General features: G+C 44.5%; 1 protein-coding gene across 4 annotated transcripts in view; it reads right to left on the reverse strand.

The window, feature by feature from the left end:
* DNM1L (dynamin 1 like) overlaps positions 1–26,606 on the reverse strand; it is a 1,039,542-nt gene that overhangs the window by 119,616 nt on the left and 893,320 nt on the right. For all 4 annotated transcript variants that reach the window (XM_069628197.1, XM_069628195.1, XM_069628196.1 and 1 more), the window contains one exon: positions 19,494–19,603. In XM_069628197.1, coding sequence (XP_069484298.1) covers positions 19,494–19,603 — 110 coding nt within the window. The remainder of the gene's footprint in view (positions 1–19,493; positions 19,604–26,606) is intronic.

Here is a 26,606-nt window from a genome sequence, read left to right on the forward strand (position 1 = left end):
AAGTCGCAATAAGATAAGCAAAGCGAGCAGATAGAGGAATGATGAATTGATTTAAGTCGTGCAAGCCAAGAAAGAGGAAGGCCAAAGAGCAGAACAGAACAATAGAAAAGTCGAGAAAAGATTAGGGAAGAGACCAAGAGGTTTGCAACATGAAATGTACGAATGGGACAAATTATATTCTAAATAATAAATAATCCCGTCAGATGGTGTTATAATGGATCTTTCTTCATCACATACAATATCCAATCAGCTTTATTTCGATCCTTAGATCATAAAAGGCATAACAGAATTAAACGTTTTAAATCACAACTGCTGGCTCTAGTAAACTTACTGCAACATCGTAGCAATTTGCACAATATACATCACTTAAATGTAATCATAAAAAATAGCAAAAATATCAAACATAATCACATGGTTACTCATAGAAAGGATCAATTGGTTCCCAAGATCTCATGGCTATAACCTCAAATCAACAGATACAAAATTGTTAGTATTAGATGCGAGGTCTAATAATTGAGGTCTAATTGTACATTTCATTTTTCGCCCTCATGCATGTACTTAAATCTAAAAACAGCATCATTATAAAATGAATCTTCAGATTGTGAACAGTTTTAAACATCTCTTAAATACAGAGTCGGGGATATACATAACATTTAACTCTATATTGTCCAGGGCTTAGAACTTTGAGAACAATCCAGCACTTTGGATTAAAGGGCTATATAAATTCAATAAAATACAAATACAAATACTTGGGAGTGGTGATAGTGAAGAGTCCTTTGCTAAGTGGAGAAGACTCTTGGCAGATGTTCGCAAATGCCAAGGGCAAAGTAGCGTTTGCACTGACTAATAAAAACGAATTCTTTGTTGATGGTGAAAAACGAAATACACTGATGTGGACCCAAAGAAACATCTAGTATGAGACACGAAACACGAAACACGAAAGATGATCAGAGGTCTACTATGGTGTAATAGGACAAGGACATTAATCGTGATGATTGTTAGGGAGAATTCTCTCTTTAGGCTGAATTTCCTAAACTAGTGAGTCCCCCCAGCAGCTTTGCTGGATTTCTGGAGTTTGTTTTTTCTCCTGCCAAGAGTGAGACTCTTTTTCTCCCACCCTTGGACATGATTTATGGTGTTCCTTTGATGTTAATGTGTTTTATGGGCTATGGGGTCCTTTACTCCATAGGGTCTCATGTGTTTTTACTATGTGTGTTACACAGCACCTTCCGTGCAGTGACACAGGGGTGTTCATAGTGACACCCCACCACAGACTCCATACCCTGGGACTGACTACTGTCTCCCAGGGCATGTAAAGTCACCATTGGCTTTACTAGTCTCAAATTATTAACAGAAACTGGTATAAACCATCATATTGTGGACGTACTGGTCGGGGCAATTCGATTGCCCTGGGGTCTGTTAGTTGAGGGGGCACATCTCCATCCCCCCTGATCGAGTTTTGGCTGGTGGCAGTGGATACTACTTTTTATATTCGACCACAAATATATCTCTATGGGATTTTCCCATTGTTCGAGGCTACCAACTTTAATTATTTAATTCTCATAGCTGCAAACATACCGCCGGTTTATTTAATTATTAATTCGCCAGTTGGTATTTTTTGCCAGGACTCGATTCTAAAATGGCGTTTGTGTTCTCTTCTGTGACTCCAACCCAAGTCGAGCCCTTTGTTCCACTTTTTGGCGGGCTTCTCCACAGAAGCCTCCAAAAGTGGTGCCACTCTGTCTGGGTACCACAGGGAGTGTGGGAAGGGGTTTAGGCACCATGGACCGAGTTACCTTGGTAACTCGGTCACACTTGTGTGTGATTGGCCCAAGTGGTGAGCCGGCCGGCTCACCACTTAGCATGTTTGATTGATAGCTAGGCTGAGTGAATGGGGTATGCTGCACAAAAGCAGGGCTTTGGGGACTGGAACTTCAGAAGTCACCACAAGACCTGAGAATCCGACGAGGGAGAAGCTGAGACGACCTACCACAACAACACCACCGGTGGAGCCCTGCAGAACCGACTCACCACTTCCCGACGCCAGAGAAGATCTCCCGGCTGGAGAGGCTTCTTCCCCTGACTGGTGGGCACAACCAGTTTACCTTCTTTTCCTCAAATCCCAGGACGTCTTGTGGTGGAATTGCCCGTGCCAAGCACCCCGGCAACCGGATAGCCACTTACCACTGGACCGCAAATAAAAGGACCGCTCCTTTTACCTGAACTCTGCGGCTAGTTTCTTCCCTGGCAGTGCAACAGACTCCTGTCTTCCTCCCCGACGAGATCCTCTCTTCCCCCGGACGAAGCACCAACTTGCATCCGCTGCCAGGAACAACTGCCCCCGCTGGAGTATTCTCACCACTTTAAGGTACCTGGTCCGCCAGGCCTCCCTTTCTAAAGATTGCTACAAGGTAATAATCCCTTAACCTTCTGGACTGGGCTGGCCGCCTTGACCATCTAACTGGTCCCTTTCTTTGGTCCAACTCTTTTTGAACCTTTTCAAGACTTTTGTGCACTGCAACCGTGTGACCTTGGACACATTTCGTTCTGATCCTCTTAAAGTGGATCCGCCTTCACAGTCTACTTTGCCTTCCTCTCTAGTTATGTTCTTGTGAAAGTGTTGGGATCTGTTTCAAATTATACTCTGCTTTTCTCTCCCTTTTTAAAACGAATTATTAGAGTGCCATCTGCGTTAAGCGCTCACCGCTGTCTGAAAATAAGTGGGGCTTTACTTAAGACTTGTCTAATATTCTTTTAAGGGAGTGCATATCTTTTAGTGACCGTGTTTCTTAACTGCTTAAAGGGATGTTCCGGGACTTTTTTTTTATTGTCCCTACGGTTCGGCCATGTGTTTTTAAGCATAAATCGGTAGATCGTAGAAAACTTTCCTATGGACCTTACCTGACTTTTCGTCCATTAACGCACTCGAAATCAGCCGCCATTTTGTGATAATCCTATCACTTGCCGCATCGCCCTGGCTGACCTGCTTCTGCGGCACTAAATCAAATCCCCCGCCCCTGAGCCTGTCATCAGCAGACTCGTACCGCCCATTTCCCAACGCCAAAGCACGTCTCGTGTCAACAATTGCTGCGCCTCAGCTAATGAAGTGTCGCCATGGAAATGGCAGGACGCCTCTTTCCTCAATAAGTATAAACACACCGTTTCACAACACACAGCAGCAGATTTTCGATTCCATTACTCTCTCTGTGTTACTTTGAGTATTCTGTGACTCGTTTCTGTGCTCTGGTCAGCTACCTTCGCCGCTTCTAGGCCTTGTGAACACCTGTACCATCTCTGTAAATTATTTTACTTTCTTTACCACACAATGGCTACAATAATGCCGTATATGTACGAGCCCGAGTACACCGAGGAGGAACTACTGGAAAGGCAAGCACGCGAAAACGATGGGGATTCGGACGGCAGTTGGGAGGACCAGTCAACGGATGAAGAGCCTGGACCATGTCGCATGGACGGCGTCTCCACCTGGTGCACGTGCAATCGGTGCGAGCCAATGCCAACTGAGGAGGAGAACTGCTGCTGCCGTGAAAATTCCGGGTGCTTGGCCTACATTTCGGAAGGCGAGCCAAGTCCGCAATGCATCACCGAGCTGCCAGAGTTCAGGGAAGCCTGCCTCTCACGGACCGTGTTGAGGATGATGATGGTGCTTATGCACGAACTTCGCGGCACTGTTCGTCCGCGTAATCCGAGTAACGAGTAAGTATACTCTGGTTGTGATGTCAGTGATGCCACTTGGTTCCATATTGTGCATTTTCTAGATAGAGTTCTTTTCAAAGCAGAATGACATTTTTTACCTGAATCGACATTGATAAGAAAGTTTTGTCATTTTAATACAGTTTGCATCTTTCTTTTTCACAGGTGGTACAGGCTGGTGGCCTATCGTTGCTTCACTTGGTGGCTTCACGGGAGGCTCGGACACCGCGTTCGGAGAGTAATACCTGCCTGTGCAGTACTTGCCATTAGACAACATTTCCCCAGCGACAGTGGACAATACCGCGGATTTTCCCTGGATGTGCTGCAACCGGAACTTTACAATGTGTAATGTTTATTATTTATGTTCAATTGAAATTAAGATCTAAAATAAAACCCAACATATATTTTAACAATGGTTGTTACCACACCACTTTGTTCAAGCGTTGGCAATAAAAGGCCGTTGGATTTTATTGATACAAAATATGGTTATAGGTAAATAATCAATATGGTTGATCATAATAAATCATCCTTTTGGGCACCGGGTACAGAGATGATCCCCTCTGGCCCGTGCCGCCTAGCCACCACAGGCTAGCCTGCTGCTGACTAACTGCCTAGGCATCCAGGCTCTCCAGGGTGAACTGCACCCATATATTCTCCAGGAAGGTTGAGGTATTTATAAACTCACCACCCTGCCTTCCATGTACTAGATCCTGCAGCCTGCCTCTTACATGCAGTTAGATGGCCTCTCCTTGGTGAGGCCCTGCGGCAAACGAGTCTTGTCTGCACGACCACCGCCCCAATCCACCCCCCCCCCGCCCTATCAAAGGCAGTTCGCACCGGGGTACTTGCGCTGGCAAGTGGAGCTGTCAGGGAGCGATAAAGGCCAAGAGGTGCCAAAGACCATGTACACTTCAAAGTGGTCTATAGAGCATGGGTTGTTGTTCCCATGTCTACCTCCAGACCCCGTGTCTCCTGCCATGCATCCCCCCTCACGCTGGACGCCCCCCTGCAATACACATAAGTGTGTCTCCATTCACGAGTCTTCCTGTGTCTTGTCTGCACGACCACCGCCCCAATCCACCCCCCCGCCCTATCAAAGGCAGTTCGCACCGGGGTACTTGCGCTGGCAAGTGGAGCTGTCAGGGAGCGATAAAGGCCAAGAGGTGCCAAAGACCATGTACACTTCAAAGTGGTCTATAGAGCATGGGTTGTTGTTCCCATGTATACCTCCAGACCCCGTGTCTCCTGCCAAGCATCCCCCCTCACGCTGGACGCCCCCCTACAAACCGCATAATGCCACGACATATTCACGTCATTCATTCACAAACACACCCCTGTTTCGAATTCTTTATAACCCACTTCATATTTCTAATGAGAACTTCTTTGCGCTTTGCTAGTCAACCCGTGAAGGTGCTGGTTATCTGCTCTTCGTCTCTGTGAACTTCCGTGACCACTTCGAGCAAACTCGTCAGTTTGCAACCTGTGAACTGCTCGCTGTTCTACGACAAGAAACTACTCTGATCCCTGCATCTGTTTGTTCGTCAAGGTAAGGCCATGTACCATAATCATTTTGCGTCCAATTTTTTTAAATTATATCTATTTGCTAGTAGTCATCAAATTGCATCCATGTTTTCTTTTCGTTCAAGACAGTACATGCAAGGAACTAGTCACATTTTCTGAGTTTAGTCAAATTATTTTTCTATTTTTTTTAAAGTTATTCAAATACTTATCCGCATGTGAATAACGTGTATAGTTCCAACAACCAAAACGAACCTTGCATTGAACCTTTTATGTGTCATTTAATTTTTTAACACATTGGTATTCATTGAGCATTGTTGATCTTTACTTTTCAGAACTTTCCACAATGCCTGCCTGTTCCATTGGCGGTTGCCCTTCGAAGACCCATAACAAATCTGAAGGTACTATAATGCATGTTTTCCCTAAGACAATAGATCAGATAAGAGAATGGGTCCGATATTGCGGATATCCACCGTCTGAGCTTGAAAGTAGAGTCCTAGAAGTCTTTGCGGACAAGAGGGGTGATCGATACCGCATCTGCAGCAGGCACTTTACCTCTGACATGTACTCCACATCATTGCTAATAAAGAAGAACACACCGCGAGCGAAGCGAAAATTGCTCTCAACCGCTATTCCCACTCTATTCGTCCACATCCCTCCAATGGTGAGTCAAGTTTACGGATTTATCTCTCGGCCTTGCGGTAGTGTGTAGCATTAGCTAAAAATAATTTCCCCATTTATGTATTCACTCAATATGAAGGCGGAAGATTCTCCATCCGTGTCGTTATTGCAGTCATCAGCCACTTCAAGCGCCTATCGGGTAATCTTACTTAGCTATTCTGCCACTGACTAGTTTTAGGCATGTAAATCAATAGTTTTAATTTATCGTGTGATTATTTTACCTAATGGTACACCCTTGTACTCTTCCTCTAGTCTTTGTTTTCAGTTATAATTATTGTTATCCAAAATAATGCAAGTACTGTCTTTCAGGGAGATGCTGAGGAGTCCAACGCATTGACGACAACCGTTGATGTCACTCAGATGCTCGAGGTACGTTTCCGGACAGTTCCATCGATGGAGATCATCAGATCTTGCATTCTTGTAGCGTGATTGTTACACACAATGTTTCTTTCGTTTTTAGCCATTGATATGTCCTTCTGTCGTCGCCCTCCTATGTGTCTTCTTTTTTCAATATTGTGTTCATTACTAATGAAAGTCCTATGTTTCAGGGAGTCGATGGAGCATTAGTCCAAGAAGAATGGGGAGAATGCAGTTACGGGTCGGCGCAACAGCTTGCAGAAGTGTGCACCGCAGTTACATCGTCCCTTGATGTTCTTATGCATTTCGAGGTATGGATACTGACAGTTCAATCAAGCGAAAACATATGACGTGATTACATCCGCTATACTTCCTTCTTTATTAACGCAAGTACTATGTTTCAGGGAGATGACGGAGCTTCTTCTACAAGAACATCACCCCTAGTAGTTGATGCAGATCTCTGGGTGGTGACACTTCCAACGATCGAGCAAATCGAATCATATTTAGATATCCATTATTTATTTTAGACAACTGATCATTTGTGCAGGTCTATTTAGATGAGCCGTTGACGCCTGCACAAAGTTTATGTTCTTTTTAACAAAATAGAAAACCATACTAATGCAATTACTGTGTTTCAGGGAGTTGCTGAAGCGTCATCTTCAATAATATCATCAATGGAAGTCTATGCGGAGCCCGAGGTATGGATCTTGACAGTTCCATCTAACTAGATCAACAATGCGTGAATAATTGTAGTTTGAATGTTCTACACAAAGCGTTCATTCGTGTTTTGCTATTGAGATGTACGTGGGTATTGGTCCCCAAGTACATTTTGTGTTTTCAATATTATTATACATACTAATGAAAGTTCTATGTTTCAGGGAGTCGATGGAGCGTCAGTGCGTGATGGATGTGCTTATCATGAAAATATAGTCGTTGCAGCGCAAGAGGAAGTGGAGACATGCACACACGAGTCGGAGCAACAGCGTCCTGATGTTGAAGTTCGAGGCAAGAAAGTTTCAAAGAAAAGAAAGCAAAAGAAGATTAGTGTCCTGGTCACTATATTATGTTGTTTTTCACTGTTAATAGTTCAATACTTTAAGTTGTGTTTAAACTGAACATCCCTTTTCCAATCTGACCTCTAGTTGCGAGTGGGTGTACGAACTAGATCTACACAGACAGTGAAGCGAACGAGAGATGTTGCTTGTCAAACCTTTTGGCAGGGACTTGAGACTGGAGATGCATCGTGCCAATCGGAAGAATATGAAGTGATCGACAACGGAGCTATACCACCACCAGCCATTGATAGTGAATGCCCTCCTGGTAGTTCGGATGCAGTCGGAGATCAATTCACAGAATCCACACCCGCAAAAACTAAGACCGCGAGAAAGTTGAAGAAATTGTTTTATTCACCCATCGCCGGAGAAGGAACAGATGTTGCAATGGAAGAGAATGAAGTGGACGACAATGAAACACCATCAATATCACTGAACATAGCGGAAGACGATATCAGAGATTCTGCCTTTCATGTGAGTGACATGTCCTCAACGTTACAGGCCGAACCAGCTGGGATGCAGAGTGACAGTATAAGGAAAGAGGCCAAATTCATTGTATTCGATAGTTGTTTGATTGATATTATTATTCGGATGAAATGTGGGCATTCGGTTGGTGGGGAAGTATGTGGGGAGCCATTGATTAATGTGACTCGTGCTATTCGAGGCACTAACCTTAAAATACATGCCACCTGTACAAAATATCATCCTTTCTCATGGTCTGCACAACCCATGCTGGGGCAACTGCCAGCAGGCAATCTACTTTGTGCAGCGGCTGCACTTTTTAGTGGTTCAAGTTTTAAAAAGTTAGAGTCTTTCTTTCAGTTTGTGGGAATCCATTTCATTGCGAAAACTCAGTTCTACAAATACCAAACCGATTATCTATTTCCAGCCATTAGCAAAGCTTGGAGAATGGAAAAAATGTCTATTGATAGTACATTCGCGGGCAAACGGTTCAGGCTAGCCGGGGATGGACAGTGCGACAGCCCAGGATTTTCAGCCAAGTACTGCACCTACCACTTTCAGGACATGGAAAGTAAGAAAATTGTGAGTTTGGTTGTCATGCAGGTGTCACAAAGTACATCCTATGTGGCCATGGAGAAAGTTGGCTTTGTAGCATCATTGCAAGAAAGTTGGCTTTGTAGCATCATTGCAAGAAAAATGTCAGCTGCAGGTAAAAAAAAGATATGCAAGGTATTTCACAGTGGTCCAAGTCAATCAGCAACCATCTTTGGTGGAGCTCAAAAACATGTGGAGGGTCGTTGGAAATTCTACTGGAAAAATGGCGGTCAGTAATGCTACACTGTAGCAACGTTCACCGCTGGACCACAAACCAACATTTCCACAATTGTGAACATGGCCATTTGTCCACAGAGGAGGCACGGAAGAAGAAGTGGTTGATTCCTTCATCACCCACTCACAAAGCCATTGAAAAGATTGTATTTGATAAAACTATAACAAGAGATTTGAGGGGACTCACGGAATTCTGCCACACAGGAGATTTGGAGGTGTTCCACAATATGTGCCTAAAGTACAGGCCAAAACGATCGCATTTTGGCATGGAGGGCATGATAAATCGGCCTCTTCTAGCGGTCTTGGCACATAACCATAATGTTGGCCGTCAACAAAGTAGGACGACCGGAACTTTAGGGACGCTTCGCTACAATAAGGCCTTCACTAAAAGAAGTAAACAATGGGTGATCAAACCAGTGTTTCAGGATATGCAATATGAGTTTATTGAGAGACTTATTGTTGATGTCCTAGATAGGCACATACATGGAGTTGTGAACGAACCTGTGCAGGGGACAACTGCATTGCCACCCAACATTGCCTCTGTTCCATGTCCACCTAAAGCAGAGCTCATTGAGAAATACACATCACGGTTTAAATGATTGTAATTTGATTGTCTGTTCTCTCGAGTCTCCTCATGTTGCAGGCCCATTGAATATGTGTATCTATGTAATGTGTAAATAAAAGTGATTGCTCAGTGTACATGCAATGTGTCTATCCAACCTTGTTCATTTGCGCATTAAATTAAACCAAACAGTAATATAAATCATTTTTCAAAAAATATAGAATGTCTCCGTATTTATGGTTCTCTGGGGCTGCAAATGCACGCAGACAAAATGCAAAGATGGAGTGTAAATTTCAAGTCCTGTGAGATGGCCTTACACTGAATGTAGCTAACTAGGAATGTGTGCTCGTTCAAAGTGAAGGTCAGCTGCTTTGATTTTTTGCTGGGTGCCGGAATGGCCCACGACTCAGTATAAGGTTCTATTGTTATTTGACCTTGACAGGCCGGGACCATCCCGAAATACTTCTTTTTGGGGGTGTGGTGCAATAACGTAAACGATAATGAATATAATTTCAGAAACGAAAGCCATTTAATGTTCGTTCATTAGAAAAAATAACGTCGGCATAGAAGGAGTGGTATTTCGGGGCTGCCCTACGCACAGACACAATGGAAAATGCAAATATAATGTAAGTAACTCTTTAGATGAGTTTATACCGCAATTTAATTACTATACAGTAGCTTTAAAGACGGGTTAAGTTGTACTTGTTCGTTCTATGTGGCATATTGTTTTGTACCGCGCACTATCTTGAGGAGAACCATCTCCTTTTACGGAAGCACCTCAAAACCTTCCTCTTTGCTTCTGCTTTCTCTCTCCCTCTCCCCAGCTACAACTTGTCCACTGTCTGCGACCTCGGTCCTGGGCCCTTCCACTCTCCACCTGCACTGCCTCCCTGTCAACCCCTGCACTGGGGGACTGTCTCAGTATCCTACAGCCCCCCCCCTTGACGTATAATACCCAGTTGCACTGTCCTAGCTATGAAATAATTTCCCGACCTAATATATAAAATGAATAATTTTAATAAAGATCTGATGGTGAGACTAATTTCATTTTTTATGTTTTTAAAACAGGTACATCATTCATTATTGTCTGTGTCACGAGTACCAGACACCGGCGGATGGCTTCTACAACCGCCAGTTGCTTCTCCGCGTGAACAACCTTACCACCCTGACCATTTTATGGGACGATCGCCAAGTACAAGTATGCCCTTACGCGGTACTAACGGCTAGATGCAACATACAGACTGTTGTGGTGGCATAGTGCCTCATTGTTGGAACAGCCATGCGATTATCAGTGCGACCGAAGAGCTTATTTTATCGTAAACCAACACCCTGTGTACTGCACACGAACATCGCTTGCCTCAAGACAAACTATTTTGGATCGAGAGCAAAGAAAAATGCAAATCGCTGAATATTCTCTAAACATTTGATGTCCAATAAATGTACTTTACCAAATTTACAATCTTGCGGTTTGATTTAAAAGTACAGTTTCATATTCCGAATTGTGGCGCGCTGTGTTGTGAGCTGATCTGTGTTGGTTTCCGGGTTCTGTGTGGAGTCGCGTAGAAGACGCCTGGGCGCGTTTGCCTACGCAGCACAGTCACGTCACGGAGAGAGGTGGGGAATATGAATGTTTTGATAAAGTCTGTTTCAGGGGCGGGGGATTTGATTTAGTGCCGCAGAAGCAGGTCAGCCAGGGCGATGCGGCAAGTGATAGGATTATCACAAAATGGCGGCTGATTTCGAGTGCGTTAATGGACGAAAAGTCGGGTAAGGTCCATAGGAAAGTTTTCTACGATCTACCGATTTATGCTTAAAAACACATGGCCGAACCATAGGGACAATAAAAAAAAAAGTCCTGGAACATCCCTTTAACCTTAGTGCCTGTGTGTTTTACTAGATGTGGTTTTAAATAAATGATCTCTTTTACACCAAGCTCTGGTCAGTGTTTACTTGTTCTACTGTGTTCTTCTGACCTATTGTGAATACTCTGTATACTGCTCAACTCTTCTTGAGGGAAGTTTGACTGCTCAGCCACAGTTACCAAGTGAATCTGTGTGGTACAGACTGCTACCAAGTGGGTTTACTGCCAAACACCTGTAGTCTTAAATCTTTTGCAGTGGTCCCAGAGGGAACTGCACAGGTTTCTGCCTAACAATTGTGACTGATTTTGATTGTTCCTTTTAATTAGTTTTGTCTTCTTTTAAAAAGTTTGTTATAAACTAAATAAATTAAACCTTTTTTAAAAAAGAGAAAAAATTGTTAGTATTAGATGCGAGGTCTAATAGTAAATTTCCTTTTTCTCCCTCATGCAAGTACTTAAATCTAAAAACAGCATCATTATAAAATGAATCTTCAAATTGTGAACAGTTTAAAACATTTCTTAAATACAGAGTCGGGGATATACATAAAACACAATGTCCAATATTATAATAAATTAAAATCTAGTGCATAAATGAAACTCAATTTACACACAAGGCAATATCAAACAATGTAACGCGATCTAACCCTCCATGTACTTGTCAAATAATTCACAACCAAGTGCACTGCCAATTTATCCCTTGAATCAACGTACAATGCTAAAGCGTCTTTTGCAGTCACTATTGATCTTTGTTTAAATAGCAGCGTGAGATAGCTCTTCCTAATATTGCAATAAAGTGGGAAGAATAAGAGAAAGTGCATTACATTTTCAATCTCGTTTTCATACAACAAACATTTGTTAGAAACGTTGCAATTCCATCTGTGTAGAAATTCTGCCAGGGGTAGAGTTCCAAATCGGAGCTTAAGAGATAAGGCGCTGGTGAACTTTGGGGAAACAATATCCAAATAGGTTTCATAAAGATCTACTTACTCTCCTAATGCTACTTAAAATATCAGAAACGAGTCCACTCACTTGTACATTAGTCTGATTTAGCACCACGGGCAATACATTGGGGGTTTGACCTGTAGTCACAGAGACCCGGTGACGGCAAAGCCTCTTTTAAATAGATCATCCAGAGAGGCGATCCGCCATCCTCTTGTGACATGATATCATTCATTGCAGATCTGTAAACCTCTAATCCCGGAGTGGACCATACCATGGACCAATAGAAGAGGGGTTTTGACCTACACAAAAACACAATTCTCTGTAGATCAACCTCTACAAAGACCAGGGTATTTGGGGTGCTACTGAGGAGGCCCAAAAGGTTTTTGATAATGTTCTCATTTATGGATAATTTGCCACAGTTGGTTCCTCCCCAAAGTCTCGCCCCATAAAGAGCCGCTTGTCTCGCCTGCGCAGAGTAGGCTTCAAGAGACACTCACTGCCCCATTGCAATAGTCCTGAGCAAACATGAAAATGGCACTGCCATAGCGGTTTAGGGTAATGTCTGCTTTAGAAACTTGGGGAATCAAATTGCATTTTTCTGTAAAACGTATACCCAAGTAGTCATTCTTTTACTTAAGTTTTCTCCACGTTTATAGAGCCCATTATGGTCGAACTCTTCAAATGCCTGCAGCTGATTTTCTAGACCGCCTGGCATTAGGGAAAATATAATCGCATCATCTGCAAACATTAAAATGTGACAATTTTCCCCAGTCAGAATTGGTGCATCGCAAGGAAGGCTCATCAATATGGAATTAAACCATTGATGAACAGGCAAAATTCTGGAGCCAGTACGCATCTTTTGCATACTCCCATTTGAATAGGTATTGACTTTGTAACCCTCCCATTGGCACTCCATCGTACCACAGCCTTATTTGCTCTGTAAGGTTTTGTATTGCCCTAAGAAGGGCTGGCAGGATCACCATGTCTCTCAATATTTTCCACAATACCACCCTGGGTATTGTATCAATGGCCGTTTTTAAATCCACAAATGTAACAGTCATTTTACTTAAGGTTACATATTTGTCACATTTAAGGCCCAGCCGAAGGCATTGGTCTACTGTACTGGTTTCTGCCCAGAAGCTAGCCTCTAAATGTAAAATATTTCTTTCCATCCTGGTCTCCAGGTGGATTAATAGTGCATTAGCAAATATCTCCCCCCACCCTCTCCCTGAATCCAATAATATTGGGCGATAATTCCCGGGATCTTAACTCCAGCCCTTTTCATAGAAGGGAACAATTTCGGCTTGAGTCCAAGTCTGGGGGACAAGGTTTGCAGCTAGGGCGGCACTAAAAAAAGTGTAGATATGGGAGCCAGATCAGAGGTTCAGGTGTGTAAAAAGCCACCTGCACAATATCTGGTCTGGGGGCTTTTTCTGCTTTTTGAATAGTGAGCACAGCAGTGACTTCAGCTTGAGAAAATAAAGGTGTCTCATGTTGAAATCTGTACCAGATTGGTTTCCGTCCACAAAGATTCTGGTCTTCTCGTACAGTAACGTGAAATGAGAGTGCCAGGCTGACTCTGGAATGATGCACAGAATTTGCTTTTAACCTTCGCAAGTTCCCATCCCCATGAGGCTGCAGAATTATGTGGGTCAATAGCACTGAGAAGGACTTTCCAGGTATCTCTGCAGTGATCCTCCTTTTTCGCTTTCAGCAAACTCTTCTACATAGAATGAGCTGTTGATACAGCCTCCATTCCCCCTTCTGTAATGTTTTTCACACTTGCATCAGGTTCTCTTTTGCACTCCTACAATTTGTATCAAGCCAAGGATTTTTATTATATATTTCTAGTTCTGTTTGGCATTGACCCTGAATCCTGGTCTCTCACTTTCCGTGCACAATTTGTGTGACTTTAATACTTGCAGAAGTGATCCCCCTGCCCCATACAATTACATGAAATCCTTGTAGTTTAAACTCATCTAAAAAGGCCAGGCCCGAAGATGCTGCAATACTTTGAAAAAAAGGACGATTTGGCCAACTTCTGTGACAGCATTCTGACCCATTAGTCAATTCTATGTCTGACCGGATTAAACATATGTAGTGCTGAAATAGTGCAAAGGCTACCCAGTGAATTTATTGCAGGGTATTAAACTACAATTTTTTCAGTGCAGAATATTCATTGCAATGAAATTCATCGAGCAGACATTAGGTTAAAAAAAAAAATCTAAAAAAAAAAAAAAAGATTGTGAGCGTCAGCGATGGGGATACTGATTTTAGTGAGGAGGGGGCATGGGTTGAGGGCAGATTGGTATGGGGGGCTTCTCTCCCACCACAGGATTTTAAGGTAAGGAGGTCAATATTCAATCTAAAAAGGTGCAAGAATTTCTTTTGGCAGAAAACAGAACCATTGTGATTTAATGCCTGTAAGTCTTCAAAAATCAGACCAATAGCAGCGTTTTTGAATTTGGACTCTGCATCACATTAGATTACAATAGACCAACGCTCCAAACACTATACTTCCATAAACATTACTTCCTTATAGGAAAAAGCCCGATTAGAATGCTTTTTTCCACTTTCAGGGACTTCGAAAAAAAAAGAAAAGCTCCACCTTGGGTATAGTTTTTAGGGGTTTGCTAAAGGCAGAAACATCAAGAGATTTGCAACTTTCAATTCAACCCGCTAATTAATGCTACTGCTTGACGCTATACAAATTCTTTACCTTTAAATAAAACTGTTTACCTCTTTTCCTTAAAGCTGTTCTTTTCCTTTTAGATTTGTCATGGCTGTTTTGCATTTGCACAAACTATAAAGTACTGTTCTAAGTCAGATCTAGGAGACGGAAAAGAGGACATCTTTAAACGCAACTTATTTGAAAAGAAAGTAAACCTTCTCTAAGCCCTACCACTAGGAGCTCCCTGGTCTAAAACAAACCCAAATGGGTGCTCCTCAAGCAAATAAATGTGGTCCTTTATCAAACCCAAACTATTCTAATATCTGTCCTACCACTATGAAAAGAAAGACCATCCAATTTTAACTTAGGATAGGGTGGTTCTCCCTCTGGATTCACTTGGTGGTGGCTAGTTTTCTGACCCTCCCCCACCTCCCAATCAAAGAAGTCTCAAGTCTCTTCAAGTTCCCGGTTGGTAGTTGCATAGAACAAAAAAATAAATTCTCTTAATGATACCCAATGCATGCCTCTAATTTGTGGCCACCAGCATTTACAAAACCAAACTCTCCACTTGTTTCAGGTATGATATTCCTGCTTTTGGCCTCATGTAGGCTAAAGGCTTGCTTAGCCCAACTTGGGTTCTAGCTTTGGTCTGGTTGCGGTTTTTCAAGTGGTCTCCCTGTTGTGCGTGGATCCGCATTCTCACCCTGGCTTCGGACTCTGCAGTCGGCTGCTTAGCCTCTGCTCTTTCCACCTGTGCTGGAGGAGCAGGATGCCTGTAAGTCTTCCATCATGGGAAGGGACTTCCTCTCCCAGTGTTCCGGGCTCGTGGGATCTCTGCCGTCGGGCGGGGGTCAGCGTTCCATGGACTGCTTCAGTCGCGTGCGCCTCTCTTCTTCAGCTCCTCCCGAGGGGGTGGGACTTCCTCCTTTGTGAGGCAGGACGGAAACCTGACAGGTTTTCAGGCTAGCCCTCATTAATATTCATGAGCAACTATTTGCATACATTTAGAATCAGATATTAACTAGGTGTATCCTGAAAATACAACATGGATCTGGCCCTCGGGACCTACAGTTTGACAACCCTGGTGGGTTCTGGATTTCAAAATGAGGCTGCAACAGATCTATGTAGCCCCTGTGTTCCGGCCGTGGTCAGTGCAAGGGTGTACTCTTCCCTTCTCAGGAGCAGGGACAGTTCCCATTAATACCACCACCTCCAAGACCACCATTTTATTTGGCGCTTCATCTGCCAAATAAAAGCGCTAACAGGAGATTGGCTATACCAAGCGTTCTTAGATTACCAATGGACACAGACACCAGAGAGAATGTTTTAGGGATCTAACGGGGACCTCTCGATTTATAAAATGAAAATACATACCAAGAATACCTTACCCTTTATTATTCCCTAGGATTCCCTTGGCATGAGCACCAACTAAATGTGGACCGGCTGCGTCATCTCACCCTTCCTTGGAGGGGTTGCTATGACCCTTAAGTTGAGTGATGCAAAAGACCCCTTACCCAAACTCAGGTACCACCCACATTGAGTGTCCCATCTCGCTAGGCAGGCCACCACAGTATCCCGCGACCTCACGCAAGGGTACCGCCCCTCTACCCATTTATCTATTTAGAATCATTACACATACTTATCGTCCTACTTAACTTAAACCCTGCATAACATGTCCCCACTTTACAACCCGCCCATTCTACTCTTCACCTTAACATCCTACTTAATATTTAATAATCAAATATATACATATAAATACACACATCTATATACAGACAGCATAGATACAAAATAACTAATGCAATGGGGCGACTGCTGCAGTCGGTCACCCCTTCCACAGTACCATCATGGGTCTGTCCTTGGTAGCTCTACAGGGCTGGTTGCAGAGCTGGCAGGGGAGCTGCCCCCGATGGTAGATGGGGGAGCCTAGCACCTTTTTTCAGGGTGCTCCCATCACCACATGGGGCCACCGGCACTCACTAGGGGTCTGGCCATCAGCTGTGCAGTCCAGCGCCTCTGTTCTTCAGCATGGACACCCACCTGCTTTCACTGTTGCGCCTTGGACATCTTTACAAGTTCCGGGTGGCCCACCCAAAATCACTGCCACACCCACGGCTATCTTTAAAACATTCTGGGCAGCCCAGTTAGCATGGGAGCCACCCCATGTCACTGCTCTGGCCTACGCCATCACCACTGCTTCAAGCGGCGTCCTCTGTGCCATGGCGGTGCTGCCAAAAATACACTGCTCCCGGGCGCCACCTTAAGGTCAGGCGCATCTCCATACAAATGTTCACTGCCGCGAGTCGGGTCATGTTAAGGCTTCTTGGCCCGCCCCCTCAAAAATGCATAGTTTTCCTTCACCCAGGCTGACTAGTGGAGCAGCACTGGACTCCTCCTCCTCCTCCCCCCCCCCCCCTGTCTGGCAAGCTACTACAGTACTTTAGTTCACCGCTCCAGCCTCATGGGTAGAGTGGACCTTCCCACTCTTCACCTCCTGGGCTGTGCCTGACATATGCAGCCCGGGAGGACTTCTTTGAAAGGGCCCGCCTCAATGGCTACAAGGCAGACCGACTGGGGCACAGCCTGTAAGCCAGGTCTGGGCTGCACCCCACACGGCCCAAGCTGCGCAGTTCATTTTCGGGCAAAAACCTGCACGGGCCTAGGATGATGCTGGGGTCGTCCGGTCTGGCCTGCCATGGAGGCTGACACCCACCATGGCCCCAGGACGGCTGAGCTGCCCCTGGCATAAGCAGCTTGGTCCCTTGGCTTTCTCTGGAGGGCTCCCCCACGCGCCATCCGCACCCAGATGCCTGGGCAGCCGCTCAAGGCAGCGCCCCCCCCCTCCCCCCCCCCCCCCAAGGTAAATTATTTCTCTCCTCTGTCTTTTTCGTCACTCTTTATTTCTGTCCTTTAACTGTCTTTTGCAACGTTTTTTTTTCCATCCTCTGTATTTTATCCCCTGCCCAATCCATTCTTGAGCAGCACAGTTCTGCTTCATTGTTCTTTTTTTCCCCCCTTTCTCCTAAACATTGGTGGGCTGGATGGACTCTTCCACAACAAACAAAAAAGTAAACCACACAATACATTAAATAACATACTTGTATTACCCTGATGTCCATCTGTTTCTAGATGTTCCCTTAGGGGACATGCATGCAGCCCCTACTAGCCTGGCCCCATATAGGTCAGACTGTACGCCACCCACCTAAAAGGGGCCCGGCAAATGGCTATCCTACTGAGTTCCCATGTAATCAACAATGCTTGGGACTTTGAAGGGAAGGAAGGTGAAAGGGAAGGTCTACTTTGGAATGCCTCAACTGCGGGGGACGAGGGGGGGATCACCCCCAATGGGATCCCACTTGCCTTCTCCCTTAAGGAGGGTATTGCATAGTGGACTCCCAAAGTGGGTTTCTCCCCCCTGGATGTAATATAGTATATTTACATAGCCCCTATGCACAATGTGTTTCAAAGCGCTTCAAGGCAAGGGAGGGAACAAGGGAAAATATAATGACATTCTTACAGGCCATGAACAGTAAGGATGTGAAATTAACTATCGTACTCGGCCTGACGACCTTTCAGATAGTGCAAGAGCGAAGACCTAGATAGGGAAGGGAGGGGGAGAGTGGGAAGGAAATGGAAACAGACAGGGGGACTACCATACTAGGCCTGACAACATTTCTGGTAGAGCCGGAGAAAAACAAAAGGTGAGGGAGAGGGGTGCAGAAAGGGAGGGGAGGAACAAAACAAGCGACTATCGTACTAGGCCTGACATTTCAGATAGTGGTGGGGGAGAGGTGAGGAAAAAAACAAGGGGAGGGGGAGGAGGCAGGCGAGGTTGCTATACTATGTCCAGGGACAATTCTGATAGAGTAAGTGCATAGAAGAAAGTAAGGGGAGGAGATGGGAAAAGGGAGAAAGGGAGACAGAAGGGACAAACTCCTTGGATTTGTTACAGTACTTGAACCAGACTGCCTTACAGGTTTACCCTCATCCTCAATAAACCAGACTTTGTAATTTACTGCCCCCTTGTTTTTTTACCTTGCCCCGACATGTGTATATGGGTTTTCCAAGGGAATAAAGAACAAATTACACAAAGTTAACTACTGTTGGCCCCACCTAATGATTTCAGATTCATGTGGGCCTATACATTTACTATCCAAGTTCCCTTTTCTGCTTGCAGGTACATAGAGCTCCCCATTTGCTTTTGTTGTATCTTCTTGTGGGAAAGATTGATCATGTTATCCCTCCAATTGTGTGTAGACACAGATAAAAATAATGTACCGTTGCAAGAAATTCTTACTATTAACTAATTTGATGTAAACATTTAAAATTTGCTGCGCTGTCCATAATTTTGACATCGTCTATGATAGATTTTTAATAGAGGTGCAAACTTGAATTGAATGGATTTAAGGCTGTGGGTGATACTGTCATGGTAAGGAATACAATTACAACTGTGCACAGCAGGTCTGCCATTCTCTGGTTAAAAAAGTGGTATTCATTTGGATAGTGCTTAAGCGGCCCAGTGGTTAAGGCAAAGGATTTCAACCTACACATTTATAACAGGAGATTGCAAAAGTGGAGAAGAGGCGGGGGAAAACATGCTAGGACTACTGCGCGCCATTATCAAATATGGATACAATTAATTAATGGCTAAATGGAAAGCTTTGTGGAAGGTAGTTTGGATATGTTGAATTCTTTGGATATATTTAAACCTGTTCTCTGGAGATTAAGTGTGGCATTGTTTTTTTTGGAGGGGTATGGGGTGAGACCAATGTAGTGCAGCAACTTAACAAAAAACCTTTACATACCACGAATGCAGAAACAAAAAAAGTAGGAAAAAAAAAGACTCACCTGTCCTGAATGTTCTTCCTGACAATAAGGAAGTAAGATTTAATTAGCCGCTCAATCACTTCGCAGTCTCGTTGCTCACGGGCAGAGAGTTTACGTGCGACAGGAACAGGCTGCATAAAGCAATAAAAGTAAAAGCCAATCAAAATAGAACATTTAGCTTTTCCTGAACACAAAGTAATGTTTATTCTTCCTGCATATTTTTAGTGATATCGCCAAACAACCCACAAAACGGAAGGCACAAATGTATGGTTAACCTGCACTGTTTTTTAATTTTCCCTATTTAATAAGTATTTAACTAAAACCATTATGGTATGATATAATGCTCATTTCATACTCTAAGGTTTTGAAATACAACATGGTGTTTGAATTTCTTTCATAAAAACATGACTATCGAATAAAGATTCTTGGTGGTTTCACAGATTGTTTTACTGATTTTACCCAGGTGCACTTATAAGAAGACACCCATAGAAAACCTATTTTCAACAGCCCCAAAGCCTTGATCATTTTGTCCATCAGTAGCTCAATGTTCACAGACACAAAACCCCACATTAGGGTGTAGCTTGCACAGGAAACAGTCATTGCACACATATGAAAGCCACCAGAAATGCAGGGATCAAACTGGATTTAGTTTTGCCTGCTCCCCTAATAAAAGACAATTACTACTTAAATCATGGCCCAAGACGGGACGACCACATTGGGATTCAAGGAAAAAAAACTCCTTAGGTTTCAGAAAGTAGTTTGTCAGACGTGTAGTGCTAAACTGTAGTTGGCTGTTATACAGAAGTAGACTAACACCAGACAAGGGGACACATGGACTGTTGAGTTAAGAAAACAATGGAGAGGTCACCCCCTCGATTACAAGGCCAGTGGACTGGTTTGGCTTTTGGGAGAGCCAACACGTTTTATTTTTAAGGGTTAGCAAAAGCCTTGAGCTACCCCCTGCCTCCTAAGCATGGAGGGACCATTTTGCGTCAGACCACATATACCAGGAGAGGCATGGGTGGAATTGCACAGGCAGCGGGCTGGGGCCACTGCAAACCCAGTCTGAGTAACCGGTGTGGTCCGTGAGATGATTGCACCAAGGGCAGAGTGAGCAGTGTGGCATGGGTGAGGAACTGGGCTGGCGCAGCCCGAGAAGTTGGCACCCCGGCCATGGGCCAGATAGGGCATGCACGCATGAGTGATATGTCCCTCCGCCATATCCCCGCCCAGGTGAGTGCATGGTAGTAGAAGTCCAGCAGAGAGCAAGTCACAGGATCAGTCAGCAGTGTGACCTGGGTGAAGTCGTCTCTGGCAACATCAGAAATGCTGCCCAGGTGAAGGAGCTAGGAGCCAGTGTCAGGACGACGACCGTGGAAAGAGTGTTAGTGCTGCAGTCGGTAGCATGAATAACTGGAGGGTGGTCCCGCTCACCTTACACCACCTCTGGTGTACAGCAACGTTGGAGAGGGCAGGACTAGGCGGGTTGCACCCCTCAGTATTTGTAGTGGCACACTATAGCCTGGGCTGCGGCGACGGATGTCTGGATGTCTATGTATGCACAATGTCCCTGCATGGGTAGGTGGAGCCTGGGTGGGAGCGAAACAGATATAATCTGCAGAGCTAATGTCAACAAAATAATCTAAAGACAGGAATAGGGTCTTCATGGACTTATGTATGAAGTTAGCCGGCCATGAACAACCCATATAAAAAGGACCCTGAGCCCCATCACTGTAGTCAAGAAAGAAAAACAATTAGCATTGACTTTTCCCAAAATTCTATTATCAATAACTTTAGACTTCCTTGTTGGATTGGCTGAAATTTTGTGGAGAAATGTTAGCACACCCCATACTGGAAATGTGGGGGCATATTTATTCAATGGTGAACATTTGATTTCCACCTGCTCCCATTCAAGTAGCATTGACTGAACACCTGTAGCGTGAAGACTGCTGGACGGGGCACAAAGCATCGAAAATTTATCTTTTTTGGTTTGGTGCAAAACCATTCAGGTTTTAAAAAAAAAAAAAAAAAAAAAAAAAAGATGTAATGGATGGATAAGTGGTGCCCCCCTTTATATATCTATTGTATTTATTCTTATAAAGTGCTTTATACCAGATCTAACATGCAGTATTGCAATAAGGCTTTTCAGATAAGAAAAACTACCAATTTCTTTTTCGGTTCGATACAAGCAATTCCCGCAAAAATCCTGTATGAAGCTGAAAAAGGAAAAGGGCTCAAAAATTATATTTGGAGGTGGGGAAGGAGTGGGGAGGTGGAAAACAGGCCACCCGGGTAGGTGGAAAGTTTGAGGTTGGCTGGAGAGCCCGGTTTGAGTCAGATAGTTGTGGGAATCTGCTGAACTCCTGCTGGAATGTCACAAGATACACTCAGAAAGAAAATGTTTTTACGCAAACTGACGGGGGAAAGGGGATAAAAGGAGAGGGTGAGGGAGGATTTACATAATGGGAAGGATTGGGGCATGTGGGAGACCTAGAAAGGAGGGTGGGTGCACCTGTAGAGTGGCAGTGGGGATGGGGAAGAATTGTTAAGTGTTTTCCCATTATCAGGAGAATCGGTAAACGTTGCATTATCGTGGCAACTGGAAAATGATGCATTACAATGAGAATGTCTGGATGCTTCCATGGGAATTTGGTGGGGGGAAGCGGGGGTGGGGGGTGATTACCATGGACAGTGGGCCCCGCAGAAGATCTAGCATAAGAAAAGCTTTTAAATTCAGCTACAAAACCTTAGTTAAGACAGAGTTAAGATGAGTCAATTCATTACAACAAATCCCATGAAATTCAGCAGGAAGTGATGACAATTGTATACATAGGGGCAGTAATACACTTACCCAGATGGGATATCAGCCAATAGGGCAGAGGATAACCTGCGCAGTTAGGGTGAAGGAGGAATGTGTAATCTAGGTCTCATTTGCAGATGGTGTCTCTACAGGGGCCAACTACAAGCTCAATATTGGGGGGGGCAAGGTGGGGATAGCTGCAGATGTCACAGGAGGAGAGAGTGGTCCTGTCAAGGGTGCTTGCCTCAGAAAGGTCCGTTTGTGACTCTCTAGAGACAGGTGGGCATTTTGAGCAGGGCGCCACCCAGACTTGCACCATTGGTAGTCAGGCATGTGTGGTAAAGAAAATAGTGTTTCACGCGGTTCTTGTTCCAAAAATATAGACACCCCACCCCCTTTGAGAGTTTGAAAAAAATGCACTCTGTCTCATGAGTTTTATTGTTAATCATGGCAGAAGGCAGGAACTCCGGATTGTAGCCCATCTCCAGTTCTGATACGTTAATGCAGGTTGTCGAACCTAGGTAAATATGCTAAAAAAAATTAGGAGAGTAGGATACAATTCCTATTGCTCTGAGAACACCAATTGACAATTTCTGCCCTATGCAAAATCCTCAAGTCCTAAGTGTGCTAATGCTACCACGCCAGGGTCATGTATACCTGGGCTACATCCACAGAGCTTGGCTAGTTATTCTTGGGTACTCCACACATAAGGAGGATAGGTATAAATAATCTGCAGCAGAATGTCAAGTAACCAACATCATGGAATAGGTACCTTTTGTTAAAGCCCTGATTCTCTCTAGGCTGGATCCTGCTTCCCTAGGCCCTGCAGCCTCACTTACTAATGAGGCAAACAATCTTGGGATCATCACCGACTCCTCTCTTCTTTTCACACATCTCAGACATGTCCAAAAAGTCCAACTACCAACTGCACCTCCTCAGAGGTATTCTACCTTTTCTCACTTTCCCCTAGAGGCTCATCACCTCGAGAGCCCTGGTTCTCGCTAGGCTGGATTATTTCAACAGCCGCTTGCACAATCTTCCTACTTCTACTCTCCGTCCTCTACAACTCATCCAGAACAGAACCGCAAGACTTATTCTTGGCCTCAAGCCCTGGGACCGCATCTCTCTGGCACTGAAATCCCTCCACTGGCTCCAAGAATCAAGCTCAAGCCCCTCTGCATAATCCACAAGGCTTTCTGGGGCAGGGGCCCGCAGTCTCTACAATGCACTCTTCCTAAATACTCTCCCACTAGAGTCCTCCGCTCGTCGTCCTCCAACTCTATGTGGGTGAGCGACTTTCACAAACAGATTTGGGGGTCGATCTTTATCCTCAGCAGGTGCCTCCATGCCTCTCCGTCTTGAGCCGGAGCACCTTAAGTTCCGAAAACTCCTCAAAACCTTCCATTTCGCTTCCTCCTCTCTCCCCTGCTATCCTCCTTGCTTTTCTTTCCTCCCTCCCTCCCTCTCCTCCCTAACTTCACTTTTTGCTGACTGGTTGCCTGGCTCACCTCCAGAGCCTACAGGTCCCAGGCTCCCGCGCCAGTCATTTGCAGTTGCCTCTGGGCTGCTGCACTTTGTTCAACATTACTGCACTTTCAGCTTACGCTCCTTCAGCGGGGCAACCTCTCTGCACTTAACCCAGGGCCCTGCTGGACCTGACTCTTTGTTGCCCTCTCCATCCCCCGTTTCTGCACCTCCATCTGTAAGTATACATGACCTAAATGTACTAGGACCAGTTAGTTCATCTGTCCTGTAGCCCGCACCTACCGTTTCTACACCCCCACCCCCTCCCGAGCTTGGTCTCAACTGAACCACTTCATGAACTTTCACTAGGAGAAATGTCATCAGGCCTAGTATGCTAGTTTTTCTGTTTAGATCATTTGGAATCTTCAAGGCCCAAGAATGATTAATGTACTCCATTGCTCCCTTCCTGCCTTGAAGCACTTCACCTGTGTATAAGAGATATATAAATAAACAAATAAAATGTTTCGTCTTGAAATACTTACCATGCAGTGGTAAGTCACTTGGGGCAAAGGGAAGGCACCAGACTAAACCATGGGTGCTATACCCACTTACAAGGTAGTTGACTGTCTCCCCATCCCCCGCCCACTCCACAAAGGAGAGGGACCACTTCAGCACTGGAAGTTCTTCACCTACAGATAGTTACCAGGAACACTGCAGACATTTTTGCAGCCTTGGAGTTCCCACAAAGAACCTGGCAACAGATTTTGGATAATGCCCATCCAAGGCTCAATTATTCCTCAATGTTTAATGCCTAGTTTCTTAAATATGGTTCTTGAGGCTGGCCCAAGGATGAAATATGGTGGATCATATCTTAGGTTTATAATTGGTAATCTATGATTCACAAACGTTGGTCATGGGATTTTAATGTTGTGTGTTTTTTTCTGTGATGTGTTTCGTCCAACATTTTGGAACGAATTTGTTCTATGAACCAAGCCATAAAGCAATCCGATGGTAAACTAATACGGAAAGGATTAGGTAAAGGTTCAGACAAGAATAGACAAACTAGTTACTGTTGCAAAGTCCAGAATGGATTACTTTACAAGGCTGCTTTATGAGTAAGTTGCTAGCACATGCTTCCAAATTATGTAAGCATTTCTAATTCTGTTGGTATTTGGAGTGGGCAGTACACAGACAGAACCTGTCAAAGCTTTAAAACCCTGTATACTTCAAGATGGTGTCCTCAGCCACATTTCAACTGATTAACTTGTTTCCTTCAACTACCTCTGGGAAACTGTACCAATCATTCACTATACTCTCAAATGCTTGCACATTTTACCTCCTACAGTCTTGTGTAGTCACTTCTATGGAAGGCTTCTGCTACAAAATGCTTTCCTCTTAGAATAGGTTGATTGCCTTTGTTAATCAAATTCTGCACCAGTCCTCCTTAGCTCCGATTCCCCAATGTATACCACATTACTGAGAATGTGTGGTTAGATGACCGCTCCATCCCAGAATCTAAGGAACTCTTGGAGATTATATGCAGCCACGTGTGAAGAATCAGATAGGATTCCCCCTAGGAACCTGGTCTGGGACCCTTCTCATGTGGCCAGTGGAAGGCAGGTGCTCCCTGATGCCGACCCTGTAGATGGTGTACTGCAGGAGGATAACATGGGGGTGTACAGTGGGGTCCGGGGGGGAAATCGGACCTGGAAGACTGGGAGGAACCCCTTTTTAACTTTCCCCGTAACCCTGCCCTTCTGATGGTCTTGCCAACCAAGGAAGGTAAAAAATAATTGAATTCCTTTAAAAATGGACTACATGTTCCAGAATCCCTCAGGGGCTGTGACAAAGAAGAGGGCTGAAGAGGAAAGTAGAGTTAAAGGACAGGAAGGCCCAAAAGCCTTTGCTGGGTCAAGCAATTAGTACTAAGGACCTGCACCCAAGGGGCACAAAAGGCTGTAGCAGAAAGGAGCAGTAGAAAGTAGCTGGAGGCGGAAGGTCGGCAGCAGTAGCAGAAGCAGAGCACGAGGCTGGCAGTTCACTAGGAAGTGCGTCCACAGAAGGGACGCCAGAGCGAAGGAAAAGCAGATTCCACCTGCAGGCTCCTGTGCTCACAAACCCTGTTTGGTTGCGGCTGTATTGTAAGAGACTGGAGAAGCTGGTGTGCCCACTTTCTTTTATTTAGGTTTATTCAGGTGTGCCCAGTTGCTGTGAATGCAAAGCCGAGGGAAGCTGGAGAAAACTCCATTGCAGAGGCCGGATTTGAGGCACCCCCATATGGCAGAGGGGTGTGGGTCCCAAGAGAGCCTGTAGCAGAAGTAACAGAAGCAAGGTGGTCAGAAAGTGGAAGCTGCCCGCAACTTCTGTGATTTTGGCGAGTGAAGCCCCGCACTCCAAAATCACATAAAACGCCTTGCTATTAACTGGAAACAGCTAAACTCACACTCGCGTATACATTAAAGCGAGTGAAATTGTTCAGTCATAGGACGCGGTTGATAAGGGAAGCATCAGTTAAAGAAGAAAATCTCTTTTCCCATTGTTGGATAACAATTACCGAAGAGGTCGCGTGCCGTGCCTCCTATTAAGAGAACGTTGTAGGTAATAATGGTTCAAAAAGTAGAAGTTGACTTTCCCTAACTGATGCAAGAATATTTCACATCAAAGAAAGGTTGTGTCTAAGACGCAGTTTTCCCGATCCACGTTAAAGCAGAGCACTGCCTGAAAAAAAGGGAACGCAAGTTTATAAGTTGAAGTTTGTCATCAAAGTGAGATCACGTATACCTACATTAATTTCTGAAGTGAAATCCCACGTATACCTACATTAATTTCCGAAGTGAAATCCTACTCTTGTAACATTTAGAACAAAGACT

Source organism: Ambystoma mexicanum, chromosome 12 (assembly GCF_040938575.1).
Source record: "Ambystoma mexicanum isolate Mex_15411 chromosome 12, UKY_AmexF1_1, whole genome shotgun sequence".
NCBI lineage: Eukaryota > Metazoa > Chordata > Amphibia > Caudata > Ambystomatidae > Ambystoma > Ambystoma mexicanum.